The sequence below is a fragment of the Equus asinus genome, chromosome 3, assembly GCF_041296235.1.
Source record: "Equus asinus isolate D_3611 breed Donkey chromosome 3, EquAss-T2T_v2, whole genome shotgun sequence".
Taxonomy (NCBI): Eukaryota; Metazoa; Chordata; class Mammalia; order Perissodactyla; family Equidae; genus Equus; species Equus asinus.
Genome location: NC_091792.1, coordinates 66,039,072 through 66,056,236, shown reverse-complemented (window position 1 = coordinate 66,056,236; position 17,165 = coordinate 66,039,072). Strand labels below are relative to the sequence as shown.

Sequence of the window (17,165 nt, the reverse complement as noted above, 5' to 3'; positions counted from 1 at the left end):
TAAACTTTTGCTGAACAAATGAATGAATCTCTTCATCCATAGATAATATGTCATATATAACAATATGTTCCCAGTCTGTCCTCTTCCTTTGGATGCAGGGACCAGCACTTCGACATGTGAAAATTCTCTTTCTGTAATCACATATTTATGCTTAATGGTTTCTGTCCTTGGGGTCAAGATTAGCAAGGCTCAAGATTATAATAATTTTTTGAAATGTCTACATTTTTAATAAAAATATTTAATTCAAATATGTTTCAGTGGACGATATGAAATTTGATAGCTAACCTTTTTTTTCATGCTTAACTCGTTGGCCCAACACCGTGTGTTAAACCGTCCATTTGTTCCACACTGACTTGAGATGCTCCTCACCTGTCCAATGACTTGGTTATTCACACTATTCAGGTGTACAGACTGCTTATTTTTAAATGTTCTCTTCTGTTGCATGACATTTCTGTATGTTCCTGGAAAACCCCATATTCTTTTAAATACTCAAACTTAAAATAGGTTTTAATGTCCAGTAGGGCAAGGCTTTCTCATTTTTCAAAATGAGGGGGCCCATTTTAGCACCTTTACTTTTCCAGGTGACCTTTTGTAAAGTTCCCCCAAATATTTTGTTGGTGCTTTGATTGGCATTGTGTTAAATTCATTCATTAATCGACATCTTTACAATATTAAATCTGCCCACCTCTCCGCCAGCTGGAAGTATTTTGTCCTTCCTCTGAACTCCCTTAGCACTTTATACCTTTTTAAAAATCACTTTCTAAACTATACCCACCCAATTTTTCAAACCTGAAACCTGAGAGCTGTCCCCTTCCCTCCCTTCCTCAACCTTCACCCCATCCAATCCATCATCAGGTCCCGTCAATGCTACCTCCTAAATTTCATCCACTTCTGCCTGTCCCCACTGCCAGCACTCTAGTCCAAGCTGCTATCATTTCTGACCAGGGCCACCACACTGGCCTCCAACCGACCTCCTCGAATCCACCCTGGCTTCCCAGCCATTCTCGACACTGCAGTCAGAATGATCTTTAAAAGGCAAATCTGATCATGGCACTCCCTGGCTTTAAAATACTCTAGTAGCTCCCCATGGCACTTGGGGTCGAGCCAAACATGCTGGCCCCACCCTCCCTTCCAGATGGAACCCAGCCTCTCTTTAACACACTCTTTCTGCTCTGTTCATAGTGGCCATCAAATATATCCCATGTTCTTTCCCACCCCAGGGCCTTTGCACATACTGTTTCCTGTGTTTGGACTGTTCTTAGCCTTCCCTATCATCTCAGTTTAAGAAGGGTCGATTTCCCTGCCATATATTCCCAGTATCCTATACAACTTCTTCTTAGTATTCATCACATTGGTAATTCCTGGTTTAGGTCAGTCTTCATGATGAGAACACTAATGGTAACAATAAGAAGAATATTAATAATAAATACCTTTCAAATAATAAGATGTAGTTGCTCTCTGTCCCAAGTGCTTTACATGCAGAAGTGTTTTAGATGTGGCTCATACCAGCTCGTGAGAGCAAGTTCTTAAATATCCAGGAATTTTGTGAGTTGGTCAATGTCATATTGATAGCTTGAAATCAGCCATGCTGGGAGTATTTGCACGATTGGAATCAGCAAATGCTACAAACCAATGCTTGCTTCCTCCCTCTCCCAGCTTTCCCTGGACAGCCGGTTGTTAAACCTTTACTAGCACACCACTGTTTCCATGCACTGTATGATTTAGTCTGTGGGGTAGGTAGCCCATTTTATAGATGGGGAAAGAAAGAGGTTAAGTCACTTAGGCAAGATTTAAGAACTAGTTAGAGGCTAACCCAGCTGTGCGTAGTTCACTGTTCTATCACCACACCAGAACGTGAGGAAGGAAGGATCCTACTGGTCTGACTTGTCTGCAGTGTCCCCAGGACACAGCACAGTGCTGAGCGTAGTGGGTGTGCTCAATCAATGTTCACCTCATGACTTGGTCAGTACTGTCTCAGCACATCGGGAAATCACAGCTATTTGCTGACACTACATTGCTAAATCAGAGACCCCAGGCGGGATGGCCAGAGACCCGAGTCCTTGTTCTGACTCTGCCTTGAATTCAGTGGGCAATTGTGAGCAAGTCACTTCTCCCTGGGTCTCGGTTTTCTCATCTGCAAAAGAGGAAGTTTGACCAGAGGATCCTCAATGTCTCATCATCTTTAAAATTGTTTGAATTTACACGAAGCACAACATATATTATTTTCACAGTGATGTGGGCTCCGCTTTTACCAGGACTGTTTCCCCAAACTGTTCTGCCTGGCAATTTCCCACTTTGCTTTTGAAATGTCACTCTATTGTCACCTCCTCTGGAAAGGCTTCACTGATTCCCCAAAGTCAGCCACTCCTTGCTCAGTGCTCCTCCCACCCTTTCTGCTTTTACATCTCTGGAGACTCAGCCCAATTACTGTAATCTACAAGTGTCTCTCTCCCCTTCTGGGACTGTGAGCTGCTAGAGGCAAACTGATATTACTGATTTTGTGCCTTCAGCATAATTTGGAGCTGATGTTTCTTCAATGAATATATGGGTTACTGATCCCTGGGTCCTACCTTCAGAGATTCAGATCTAATTAGTCTGGGGTCCAGCCTGGCCGTCCGTGATTTAAAGTGCAGCCCACGGTGAGAACCTCGGCTTTCAGAGGAAGTTTACACGTGTACACACACTTACACACACCACACCTGACTCCAAACGTCTATAGTCCCATTGAGTATTGAGCTTGTTTGATACTTTGGAAGAGAGCTGCAGATGGTTGCAGTGTGATTGTTATTAGTCCTGTCCATCTCCTCACAGGCCAGACCTGTCATCCACAAACAGTCGGTGCATTTGAGAAAACAGAGACACCAGAGCCCTCTACATGGGAGCATTGAGGAGTGAGACCCGTTCCTCACCTGACTTCAGGGACAGCCCACGCTCCTGGTTTCCTCCTACCACTGACCACTCCCTCTCAGTCTCCTTTCTCAGGCTCCTCCTTCTCATCCTGAGCCCTAGGCACGTTGGTGTTCCCGAGGCACCATCTTTAGACTTCTTCCATCCTATAGCTATGCTCCCTTCCGTGCCATCTCATCAGCTCGGTAGCTTTAAATCCTATCTGGATGGTGACTGCTCCCTTGTTAACATCCGCAGTATCTTCCCATGCAAACCCCTTGTCCTTCCTGCCTCTCCTACCTCATGTCCCATCGTTCTCCTCCCCACTGACCCCACTCAGGCTACACTATCATTCCCGCTCTTCCCCATCTACACCAGGCTTGTTCCCACATCTTAGGCTGTAATCTGTTCTCTGCCTGGGACCCTCATCCCCAGTTCTTTGACTGCCAGGTGCTGCTCTCGCAAATGCTGTGAACGAAGCAGAAAACACAGCCCTGAGGAGTTCCAGGGACAGAGGGAAGGCAATGCGAGTGGGGAGGAGAGGTCTGAGGGATATGGAGGAAGGGGACAGATTTCCACGCCCCTGATCCAGTCTCCACTCAATGTCCCTTCCTCAGAGAGGCCCTCCTTCATTCTCTATATCTTCCTTATCACTATCTGAAATTATATCATCTATTTTCTTTGTGGTCTGTCTCTCCCTCTAGAATGGAAGCTTTGTTAAGACGAAGGCCTTTATCCTGTCCCCTTCCATATCCCAGAGCCTAGGGCTTTGCCAGCCCATGGTAGGCATGCAATAAATACCCATTTCAATGAATGAATAAACTGTGTCCCTTTGGGAGCTAGAACAGTAAATATTTCATTGTGACCGCAACAGAGTCTTCCACAGATTCACACACACAAAAAGTAACCAACCAAGATGCGCCTATCTCAAGAGAGGAAATTCAAAGGTGAAATTTGAAAAAATATCCCTAAAAATTATCCTTTTCTATTACTCCTAGTTGATATCTAATCAGACATTTACACTTAAGCAAGAATAGAAGGCTGAGTACAAATGAGAGAAGAATACACTATAAAATAATATTAACAGAAATTCATAATACGCCTGATACATTTTCTTAGTTCATATATTTTTTCTCTATACTCCTTATTTCCTCTTTCAAAGTACAATATCCTAGTTGTTCTCCCCGCCTGCAGTTGTGCCCCTGACTAACTCAGTCTGTATAGCAACAGCATCAGTTTCCCTAAGGGAACACCTTTGAGTTACTCTTCCTTGCACGGGAACCCTCAATGTCATCTTACATCTTGCCAAATCAAGTCCAAATTCCCACACAAGGCTTTCTTTCTTTTTTTCATTTTTTAAAATTGTGGCAAAATACACACAATAAAATTTACCATCTTAAACCATTTCTAAGTGTACAGTTCAATAGAGTCAAGTACATTCATATTGTCATGCAACCAATCTCCAGGACTCTTCATCTTGCAAACATGAAACTCTGTACCCATTGTACAACTGCTCTCATTCTCCCTTCCCACAACCTCTGACAACCAGCATTCAACTTTCTGTCTCTCTGAATTTGACTACTCTAGTACCATTCAGGGCTTTTAAGCTGTTTTATGGTTTCCTTCCCTCCAGTGCTCAGCTCATCTAGGCTAAGTTCTGGTTTAAGTTCTACCCAAATGCATTGCCACAGCTGTTGAACCAGCCCTCTCTCCTTCAGACACCTGCCCATCTCACCCTGGGGCCTTTGCACGTGAGATTCCCATAGTTGGAACATTCTTTCTTCTTTTCTTTGCTTATCCAGATGTTCCCCATCCTTAAAAATAGTCTTCAATTTCCATCTCCTCCTTGAGATCCCATCCCACTACTCCAGTCCACACTAAACTCTCTCTTCCTAGAACTCATATTCTATTCATTGGAAATACCAAACATTTATATTCTAATTCTCTGGCTATTCTGTGCAATATACTGTTACCTCCTTCAAAAGTTTCTAAACTTCCAAGTAGGGACCACGTCTTATACATCACTATAACTTCCACCTAGAAAAGTATTAGAAACAAAGTAGACATTCAACAAATATTGAACTAAGAGATAATTTCTACTTTCATAAAATTTTAAAATAATTTGAATCACTCTGCAGTATCATTGTGCAACTTTCTTGAATCCTTTTAGACAATTACACTTTGTCTAATTTTTATCTCATTGCTTGGATAGAAGTCTGTTCCAGCATGATTCCAGCAGAGTTAAATTTATAAGGATGTATTCCTGAAATGAGCTGCAGAGACCATCTCCCAGACTACACAGAAATTGCTTAAGCAAAATGCAAACTTAGAATCAAGTCTACACTTTCCCATTCACTGCTATAATCATCAGTCCACTCTTGCCACACTACTAGAAAGACCTGGAAAAGTTGGCAGGATTATAAAATGGGGAGACTGGGAACTAAAGCAAGGGTGAAGCAGGAGCCAGTCTCCTTTGGAGTCATTTTCTCACCCACCTGTGTAAATGAACCTCCCTGGAGCTCCTTTGCAGAACTGTTTGGATTTATAAGATAATGTCACTTCCACTACTCCGGGGATGTGTCGAGGAGGAGTCTGCACTCTGATGGCATGGGGAGTTATTAGCTGAGGAGTGAACGGGCAGCAAAATAAAATACCTGTTATACAAGTTATCACTGAGGATACTGCGGACATGAACATCTCTCACTACCACGCCCCTGGAGCAAACTAGCATCCTCAGGGTGCCCCGAATGCCCTGAGCGCGGTGTCTCTGTGTCTCACGTGTTTCTTTCTCTCACTTTGGAATTTCCTCTCAACCCAGCCTCTCCAGGGTCCTGTCCTTCCTACTAGCCCAGCTCAAGTCCCTCCCACCTCCTGTGCCCACCCCACTCCATCCCTGTAATCACTCCCTCCCTGATCCCTACACTGCTATGACCTCACATATTGATTTGGTAGTTTCCATATCCAACTTGGCACCGCTACTCATCTCTTTGTAACGTGTCTTGTTGGTTTTCTCATTATGAAAGTAGAACATATCCACTTTATAAAATTTGAAAATTATAGAAAAATATAAAGAAAAATACTAACATTGCATAACCCGAAGAAAACCAATATTAATCTGTGATGTGTTTCCAGTGCTTTTCTATGGATGTGTGTTATATAATTAGATTTTACATCCATACACACTGCTGTCTTGATTTTTTTCATTTAGGATCATAGTGCAAGCATGCTCCCTACTCCTGTGTCATTAGAACTTTTTCAAAACATAATTTTTAATTGTGGAATGATATTCCATTATTTATTTAACCATTCTCCTATTATCCAATATCTGGGCTATTTCTAATTTTTCACAATTATAAATAATACTGCAATGAATATTTATCTTTTTAAGGGATCCATGCCTGCAATAAATTGTGGTTCACATGTCTTTTAATCCTTGGTGCCCTGCTCAGAGTAGGTATTCAATAATGTATGTTCATGTTGCTGATGCTCCAGGAATTACTAGTTTTTCCACATCAAAAGAATCTCTGGGCCAAAGAAAATTAGGGAAGCAAGTGCCTTTACCTACCTCACTCCATACAAGCATGGTCCCAAACACCACTTGGAGGCCATCAAAGAAGTTGTCCCCAATGATGATGACCATGGCTCCTCCTGTGGTCCAGCCTTCACTGGGGCTAATGGCTTTGATGCAGGGAGTAGCTAAGCAGATAGGAAAGAAAAAGTCAGGTCTGCCCATTGGTAGTTGAAGTTTGGAGTTTTGGGGACTGGCTGCTCTTGAAAGCTGTTGGTCATTCCAAGAAGTTCAAGTTGAGCTTTGCTGACTTGCCATCATTCCCTAATTGGTTCTTGCTTTTCACCAGGTCATTAAAGCCTAATGAGTTGACCACTATGTATGAAAACATGGAACACTTAGCTAATTGTGCAAAGGGTGTTTTTAAAACTCTGTTGTTTTTCCCCATATTTTTATAAGTTGATCACACTGGAAATGTGTAAATCCCTTTTTTCTCCCCACCTCCTCTGCCCCAAGATGTTAAGATTTACAAGGCCTGTTAATGTGCTAGAGAGAGAAGGAGAAAGCAAAATCTATCATAATTGAAGGTTTTTTTCAACTTTATCAAGAGACAATTTCTAATCACTTTCCTAACTGTGTAGGAAGGATTTTCCCCCCTTCTTCCACATGTTCAAGGCCTCTGGACTTTACATCCCAACAGGAACCAATATGGTTTTCAGGCCATAACTAAAGTCAATCCATCACTCCATTTCCAAAGTTGACAGGGTCAAAGGTGGAGGAGAACTTTGGCAGGACTCCAAAAACATGAGCCCCCTTTGAACAGCCAGTCAATCACATCCAATCAGTCAAAAGAAACTGGATGGGTTCCTAGTTCTGAACCCTGGGATTTTCTTCTCCCCTTTCAGTGCCCACTGTGGGAGAATTAACACCACTCCAAATTCTTTACTGATTCAATCATTTTCTTTCAGTTCATTAATTCCTATTTAAAATGATACAAGACACATTTCAAGGGCCGAGTTGGGGTGGGGGCTGGTGGGCAGTATTTAGCAAAACATCACACCAAAGTAGTAGCCAAGTTTAGTCCTTCATTGTCTCTTGCAAGGCCTTCCTACAGCAGTGAGTTGGGGGCTGGAGGGAAGAAGAACTTCGATGGAATTTATTCAGGTTTGTCAGTTATCATCCTCGATATACTTTAATTTTTTGGACAACTTGAAGTTTAACAGTTACTGTTATTTCTAATTACTTTAATGCACTTGGAAAACTACCCAGAGCAGACCAGGATTTCTTCTTGTCCAAGCAAACAAAAATCAATTAGTGTCAGTTTCATTCTGTACATTGTTTTGTCTTGCCCACAATCTGTTTAAGGGCACATCTGACACTTATTCATACACGTCTGGCCCTGTAATGTTCCTGTTTAACTAAGATGTCATAGGCCTACATTTGCCTGAAATGCCCATCTAGCAAAAAGAAAACCACAGAACTGAATGGAAGAGACAGTGGGCACAGGGGCCTGAACATCGGCTGGGAGGTGTGTGGGGGTTACAACAGAGCTGGCAGGAGTCTGTGTTTATAGCTTTCTTTTAAAACCCACATCGTCTTGTGTACTTTCTCCACTCCCACTCAGTGACATAAAGTTGAAATTCAGACAAGGAAGTTTTTGGAGAACTCATTTGTCTGCCATTCTCAGCCCAGACAGCAGACAGCCTACCTTCTGATGGGTCCAGTCTTCTTGCTCTCCGCCCGTGCTTCGAGTTGTTATGAACAAACATATTGTCGGAAACAGCCAGCACATGTCCATCCACATTCACCGTTGTTGACAGCACAACCTGCATATTTAAAGTAAAAAGGAGGGGGTGGATTTAGTTTCACATAAAGTAGTAAAAGTGGCAGAATTCTGTTTTGCCAGACTTCCATATGGCTAATGAGGGACGGAATAGAATCTGGGGACAGGGCCATGCTCTCGGTATCTCAACAGGTGATCTGCCTCCTGTAATTATGGCAGAGTTTTATGGAAAAAGAGGCCACCCTTCGCCCATTTGTTGTCATGTATTTGTATTCAAACTATGCCCAGGTGATGAAGTGGGGAAACTGGCCATCTGCCTGTTGGCTCTAGAAACCTACGTCTCTATCAAAATACTTGGACTATCACTTCAGCTGACTTTTGAGGGGTAGTCACAACAAGGAGGTGACTGTGCGTGGGTCAGGGAGCTGAGATCTAAACACCAGCTGGGAGGTCATTTCTCCAAGCTCAAGAATGGGTTCTTGCACTTCTGCCACGTGCTAGAGTAATGCTGGGCATGGAGATGCTGCATGATGTGTTGTTTGTGGCATCCCCATCTACTAGAAAGCAGTGGCAGAGAAGCTCAGATTTTGAGTGAGAAGATAAGGTTGCTGGAATTTGGTGTTGGAAATGAAGGAAATTTAGTATCTAACCAGAGGGAAGAGAAGAGATGGGTGTGGAGTAGTGAAAGAGCATGGATTTGGAGTCAGACAGAACTAAACTCAAATTCCACAGCTGCTACTTCCTAACTTGTAACCTTGGACAAATTACTCAACCTTTTCGAATCTCCATTCTTTCCTTATCTGTAAAACATAAACAATAATGCCTATCTCAAGGGCTGAATGAGATAAAATAAGGATAAAATGAGACTGTCGATGTAAAGCATTTGGTGCAGGCCCTGCCACGTGCCAAATTAGGATGAGTTCCCATCCTAATCGCCTCACCTCTGCCTTGTTGGACCAGTCAGTAGGACAGATTACAATACTCATTGAGCCGCTCCCTAGTCTAAGCTCTGGGGGAGGCTCTAGAAAGGGGAACACAGGGGCTACATAGGTACCAAAAGTTACAAGCTATGGCCCCTACTTTGAGCTTACTTTCAGGCTGGAGACACATGGCTGACACATAAAACAAGCAGCACACAGGATGGGATCAAATTGAGTTCTGTGTGTGCTGCAGATCAGGAGTGCAGGAGGTTCAAAGAGGCGGAGATCAGCCAAGGCTGGAGCAGTCAGGAAAGCGCAGCAGAAGTAAGTGGACTTGAACGTATCCAGTACCTACTTATTTGACCCAGGAAGATGAGCAATCCTAGATATGAGTCTACTTGTCGGGTATGCATGGCAATTATTTTTTTGAGAAAGGAACTTGTTATATATATATACATTCATACATATGTATAGGCTTTTTGAGGAAAGAGACTGAATAGGTGCATAATGAGGAGCTGTGTTTAAAATGACTATTCCTGGGGCCGGCCCCGTGGCAGAGTGGTTAAGTTTGCGCGCTCCACTTTGGCGGCCCAGGGTTTTGCCGGTTTGGATCGTGGGCAAGAACATGGCACCACTCATCAGGCCATGCTGAGGCGGCGTCCCACACAGCACAACCAGAAGGACCTACAGCTAGAACATACAACTATGTACCGGGGGCTTTGGGAAGAAGAAGAAGAAAAAAAGAAGAAGAAGAAAATAAGAATGAAAAAATAAAAGACTGGCAACAGTTGTTAGCTCAGGGGCCAATCTTTAAAAAAAAAAAAAAAAGACTCTTCCTGTCTACTCCCCAATTAAATTTGCTGATATTCTACTTATAATTTTTCTGCCACTCCTTCCCTGCTTATTCAATGAAGTGGGGAAAAGTCTTGATCCTGTCCTACTTTCTAACATGAAATAAGATTCATTAGATAGGCCTTAAAAATTTTTCACTATGAATAATTTCAAACAAACAAAATAAACAGATTAGTATAATGAATTCCCCCTTTGAGGTGAAATTTACACGTATTGAAATGCATAAATCTTAGCTGCACAATTTTGACAAATGGATACACGCAGGTAATACACACCATAACCCAATATAGGACATTTCCATCTCCCCAGAAAGTCATCTTGCGTCTCTTCTCAGTCAATCCTACCCACTGCACTCTACCAAGGCAACAGTCTTCTGATTTTTTTTACCTTAGATAGAGTTTTAGGTGGTATCTTTTAAATGCGTGTGTATATATATACACATATTTTAATATAATAGGGGTTTGAGAGAACCCCTAAAACTATGAGTCCACAAAACATTTCAACTAGCCTAGTCCATGGGCATGACAGCAACATACAAGAAGTTTTACACAGACGTAAGTGGGCTTCAGTCAATCAACCCAAAAGCATTCATTGAGCTCCTGCTACGTGTCAGGTATTATGTCAGGCCCTGGAGATTCAAAGACGACAGAATAATGTGTTCCTAGCCAGCTACGTGTCTCTCACACTTCAGTTCCTTACTTGTGAATGCACTACCGCTACAGTATTCCGCCTCTCTATGATATCGGAAGGAACTTAAAGGAACCTCAGTTGTCATTCAGAAAATTATCATCAATACAATTGCTCACAATTCAGGGATGCGGCCTGTCTAGCTCCAGGTCTTTTTGAATTGTATCTACGTTAACATGTTAAGAGTCTGGGGAAAGTTCTTCCAGAAAGCTCCCGCCATGTGGTGACCACCATCAGATGGAGACATCCATCGCTCTCTGCAAGTGTACAGAGGAACGAGTTCTTATCAGGGCCACCCCAGCAGAGCACAAGATGGCATCATAGTCAAAGGGAGAGCGAGGCTGAGTCTCCTGGTCAGGCGGTTAAGGTGAACACGAACATTGCAAGTGCCCACCTCTGTCAATGCCCCCTGAAAATAATAGGGAAGGGGGAGAGAAAGGAAGAGTGAGACCACTTTTATGACTTGTGTGTGTGAATGGACTTTCAAAGACCTAGCTGTCATCTCTGGAAAAAACCAAAAACGAGAGGGCGTTTTGGGCTTTAATTGCTAATGGGCTGTCCGCGGCACACTGAGGGGACCCTCGGCCTGCCTGAGGATTCCAGGGAAGTGAAGCACATTCTCCCTGAGACCACTTTAATTCATCCCACAAGCTCCTTGTCCTACTGTACTTTAAAGCTCCTTGTGCTTTCCTGCCGCAAAATATGGGGTTTTCTCGAGCCAGCTGATTTCTTCATTGTCCATTTGGGTGGAGTGAGACTCAGTTCCAAAGGGAACATTTCCCGAATGACATACCCTGATGGTTCAGATGCACTTCATTATTTTCTATTAACAATGGAAATAAATTTTAATCTCTTGCTGGCTAGCAATGGCCTCTCATGACAGCAAGGGAATTAACCTGAATTATTTCAGTGTCTGCAAAATTTATTACAAGATTTTAAATTATGTCCAAATGTATGTGCATGTGCGGTATATATATGGATATGAGGCAAGTTCTCATTTTTAATATCCCAAATATCTTAGACCGTGAGGTATCTAGAAGAGACTGCCAATTAAACTGAATTTGCAAAATGTAAGGGATTTAATTCACAAACTCCACCACGTGAAACTAGACGTGTTTGGTGTTGTTCTTACACGAGGAGACACATACAATATTGACTTTTACATACATTCACTCTATTTCTGGAAGGATTAACTGCATTACAGAGGTGAAGATACACTTGGTACATTCAAAGCTTCGAATTTAACTTCCTTCACTGTTTTCTGATGAACGATGACAACAATGATATTATTCTATTCAGAGAAGTTAAAGTTTCTGAATGTTTGAAGACTAAAGGAAGTGGAATGTGCATTCCAGCATCGTCTCACTCCCAGGCCTTCCCCTTCCACAAGCCAACTTCTTTCCCCTAGTGAGTATTTCCTGGGTCACGAAGGCTGACCTTTTCCATCTGGAATCAATCAGTCAACTCCTGACAACTTCCTGAAACACCTCACTCCATTTCCTGTTCTCTCCCCCTTCTCTCTTTCCCCCTGGTTTGCTTCACTCTTCAAAACTGCAGGCCACAGCAGCTTAATGTTAGAGGGTCAGACACAGTTAGACTCCAAAACACTACACAAGGACACCTTTGACCTTCAAAAATCTTTACATCTTAGCTAAACAAATCAAGGTCAACATTTCTTACCATTACCTTATTAACTATTTGTATGCATCTTTGCCAATGATCTTCTCATCATATAACCATCAATACCACTTGTTCTCCTAAGATCATAAACTGATCTGTTTTAGAAGTAGTAAATTTAGTATTGACAAAGGGTGCCATTGGGGGGGGGGGGTACCTGAAACTAAAAATCATGAGCATTATAACAAACATTTGGACAGTATTACATACAAAAGAACTTCTATGCCTCATCAGTGTCTCCTATCACCCAAACCTGATCCTTAGGCATTTCTAAAGCTGTCAGACTCTCTTGGCACTGCCATTCTGCTGGCACAGCCCAAAAGGATGCCAATTAGGAATACAGATGTCCATAATTTGTGTGGGATGGACCCCCGGTTTTTGCTGCTGACACTGGTGACAGCTTTCATTTGTTTCTCATAGTTGGTGTATCTGTATTTTAGCTCAAGCTCCAATAAGAGAGCCTGTAGACCTGAAAACTAAGTCATCATACATTATAGCTCTCCTCAACTGATACATTTCAATTCAATACAAAAGCAACAACCAATTATATTCATGCAAATATTATTTATGATGTGGTACATTTAAGCCAAGGTTCCAAGAAAGAGAAATAGGGATCAAATGAAATTGCTTGCATTTTTTTAAGTGAAAGTAGTTTTTCACTTTTTGCAATTCCTTATTTTCCTAGTGCAGTCTCTAATTTTTGGTGAGGCCAGATCAATAAAGATAGACCAATTGGAGAGTGACGGTGCAGCTTCCATTTTGAATCATCCAGTAAAACAGCAGTTTTAGCTAATTATACAGAAATAGAAACATGAATGAAAAGTTTGTATCTCCCCTTGAAAAATACAAGTTTTAAGAACAAAATCTACAAGTGTGTTAGCAATCTGCTAAAAGTACTCAGCACAACTCATTGGCTTCCTCAAATTATATTTTTCTTCTCATTACCCAAAAGTACTCCCATGTCCTCACTCTAATAATTCATATAAAGCAGGAGCTGAGTTGTAAGAGCTCTTTCCTGCCTATAAAAGGCCACGGTGGGAATTATCCTTTAGGTGGACACATCCGTTAATGTGCCTGTACAACTAATTTTCCAACTGAGGAATTATTTCTTTGGTATCAGAATGATAGCATGTGGCATGGAGACTTTTACCAAACCTACTTATTCCCACCCTTGGCTTATTTTTATGGCTCACTCTGAAATGTCTCTGGCTTTTTGGAACATCCCACTTTTTTTTTTTTAAATGTCTATGTTTCTCAAGACTCTAACTGTATGATTTAGTTGAGTTATGTAAGTCAGAGGAATGACCAGCTTGGAGCCCACTCCCAGCCAGCCTTTCTCAGCTCATACCCGGGTGTTCCTACAAAGATCGTAAGTCTCACACAGGAGGCTAAAAGAAAAAGAGAAGTCCAAATGAAAAATGTGTGGAATGACTAAAAGATCTGCTCCTTGAAACAGACGAGAATCCCAGTGTCTCTAGTCACTGGAGAATAATTACATTAGTTAGAAACCTCCCCATACAGATCAGAGTTCTTGCTTTGAAAACACACCAAATTCTCCCACTAGTCAGACACATTTCCCCTCCACTTCAATGAGGATCATGCACCTCCCAGCTGACTGTGGGGCCTTTGGTAGTTTAATCTCAGTAAAGCTACAATATGCAGCATTTATAACACTCGGTGGAAGACTCTCTGATACCTACTTACAAACACACGTATACCAAGCTAAATAAAATGGTCTCAAAAATTCCTGTTATTTTGCCAAGTATGGAAAAAAATTCTTTATGACATTTTACATCTGGAAATGGAATTAAATTCATGATGTGCTTTTCCCTTATAACTGTTCAGTTGCTATATATGTTATTTCAGCTTTCCCCAAGCATACCTATTATGTGGGATTTTATTTTCCACCTGTGGAAGGAGGAAAGAGACACAGAGACCATTAAACAGACAGAGAAAATCAAGACAACCTTCTGGTTGTTGTGGGCAACCAAGTGTGGAGTCCATATCACAAGAAGAAACACCCCGTTGGTGTTTTTATGCCCTGGCGAATTCTCACAGTCAAGAAGGGGAATCTGATGAAACAGTTTTGTCTAAGCCTCCATTAATTCAACCCAGGCCAACTACAAACAAATTGGCTACTGTGAATTGTTTCTCCCTACCACTTCATTCTTGGCACACTTCATATTTTCAGACCAGATTTAAAGCCCAGATTCTTCTTGGTTACTGGACTCCAGAGTCTCCAGAATTACCTTTAAACACCTACCCCACAAGTATGGATTTTGTCATCTTTTTTTTCTTTTAAAGGAATTCCCAGAATTCTTAGCAAGCGCTGTTGTTTCATACTCCCTAAGGCTAAACTTTCTTTTCAGAGAAGTATCAAGTACCAAATGAGAGAACACAAAGTTGATTGCTTTGGGGACACATGTAGGGCATTCTGCAGTTGCTCACACCAAGGAAGGGAGGGCCGTGGCATTAATGATATAGCTCCTGCAAAGATCTTTTTTAAAAATTATTTTATTGAGGTCCTATTGGCTAATAACTTTGTGTAAATTTCAGGTGTGCATTATTATATTTCAGTTTTTGTGTAGACTGCATCGTGTTCAGAATATATTTTCTACAGTAACCAGACAGCACTGTGTTTCAATCAGTCAGAGGTACTCTTGACACTCCCAGGCACTGTGCTCCATGCAATGGAGGCTTACAGAAACAGTCACCACCTCAAGGAGCTTAGCATGTAGGTGAGGAAGCACAGCAAACACTCTACATAATCAGAAAATACTACTATAGAGTAACACATAATCGAGGACTCAGTTGTGCGGCCATTGTATACTCTAGGAATCCAAAGGTGAGAAACATTAACCTGAACTGAAGGCAGTAACAAATATTTCCATCACGGAAATGAGATTTGAGATAGACTACAAAGAGTTGAAAAACTTTTTTTATATAACTTGAGGTTACTGAAATGATTATTCTGGCACTTAAAAAAAAATTCTAATTGGCATAAGTGGAGTAGTGTGCCAAAGAGCATTTCTACTGGCATATTTTGGCAAATTTTGCTTAGGACGGATACCTTTTAGAGATTATTTTTTTAAAAACCAGTTGAATATGTTCAGAAATCAAGTGGCAATTTTTTTAAACCAGACTTTCATGTCATCAGGGAGCCCAAAGGCCATTAACCTGCTTTATAACTAAATTTCCCTTCACCCCAAAGGCCGTGGACATTTGCTCCTTCCACCTTACCTCATTTTTTCCATCGAACCCATTGCTTTTCCCATCTAAAACGTACGCCAAGCGGGATGGTTATGGTCAAGGGCAGTCTTTTACTAGCAAACATTCTGAGAGCCACAGGTGCGCCTTAACACATCTGACGCAGTTCTAAATTTGGCCAGGCCATTCTCTCCCACTGAATCCACCCTCTAGGGACCTCGGGAATCACCTGTCGTTCATCAAAAATTAGGAGCATGAAGAAGCAGTGTAAGAATCTATGCACTCTCATTGCAAAACTGAGAAAGCTTTGCTTTCCAGGAAGCTCTGCATCTGATGGTTCTGGAATGTGTTCAGGGATAGGTTTTAGGGCTCAAATGTGAGTCTCCTAAAATGTTTGAGCGTTTAGGCTTTGTTTCCACCTAACCGAAATTCGACATAGCCTTTCCCAAAAGTTATGTAGGCAACTGCCTGCTTTCACTTCTCTTCCTTTTCTCTCACAAACAGCTCAAAACACATTCCTATGTGAGTTGGTCAAAATTCTTATCACCTTGATTCTTGTTCCTATTTGAGACACCAAGAGTGAGGGAGTGGGGGTGGTAGAAGGGTCTACTGCCAGAGAAAAGCTTGAAGTGACTGACAGAAAGCCTTCCCCAAGCTTCAGCATTACACTGAGTGAAAGATCCTCAGACCCTTGGAGGTGTGCTTCTGGTTCCAGTAGATAATTACTGTTTCTTAACCTGGACTATCTGGTTTGTTTTACCACCAGATAATGGACTCACCTGTTGATCAGAGAGGCCACAAGTCAAGTGATTTTCACTATGTGCTTTAAAACCACTGCTCGGTAGCACAGCAACCTTCAAACGGTGCATGAGATCACAGAGCAGCTGGAGTAGCTCTTGAACTGAAAGACTGGAACTGAAGAAACCTGCAGGCAGCTGGAGCTGTATTAAATTTTTACCATTTGGAGTTAATTTAAACTCTTGTTTCCCTCTTCAACCGGTGTGAGAGAAACATTCAACATTTTTTATTTAAGGAAAATAGACGGTGGTGCTATTAAAAAGTTTTATATAAGAGCTGGGGGTTTAAGAATCGTACAGGTTTGTTGGCTGGATCTTGGCCCCATTCCAAGACATGAGTAGCCCTGCCCTTTGCTCTTGCATCGTTTAGTCAAATAGACTAATGGCTAACACCCAGCTGTGTGGACTAGGTCTCTTTGTCATCTGCATTGATTCCTTATTGTTCCTGAGCATGTTGCATCCAGCATGTTGCATTAACAGGCTCTAGGCCTCTCACATTATCCAGCTACCCCGAGGATGTCAGCCAGTCCTCACATAGCCTCACTTCCTTTCTTCATTCTCATAGAGGACAGCTTTGTGTCTTCTGTCCCCTTCTCCACCACTGTGCACTTCTTCTCTCTTCCTCAGAGGTCTGACAGACCTGCTAGGTGTGTCCTCTCAAAGCGCCAACCCTCTCCCTCACCCCCTTCAAGTTCCCTCAAGATGCCCTCCTAGCAGGCCCCGCCCCGGGGTGTGCGCAGATCCCTATAAGCAAACAGGAATCACCTCAGCACTGACGTCTTTCCCAACCCGGCCCTGAAATGACTTTTCTTTCCCTCTCCACACATCTTGACCTCTTATCTCTTGGG

General features: G+C 42.1%; 1 protein-coding gene across 1 annotated transcript in view; it reads right to left on the bottom strand.

Annotated features, from left to right (window-relative positions):
* Positions 1-17,165, bottom strand: part of EBF2 (EBF transcription factor 2) — a 185,595-nt gene that overhangs the window by 33,224 nt on the left and 135,206 nt on the right. Inside the window, exons 8-10 of the mRNA XM_014845406.3 lie at positions 8,103-8,220; positions 6,452-6,582; positions 5,382-5,508 (exon numbers count right to left, since the gene is read on the bottom strand). Coding sequence (XP_014700892.1) covers positions 5,382-5,508; positions 6,452-6,582; positions 8,103-8,220 — 376 coding nt within the window. The remainder of the gene's footprint in view (positions 1-5,381; positions 5,509-6,451; positions 6,583-8,102; positions 8,221-17,165) is intronic.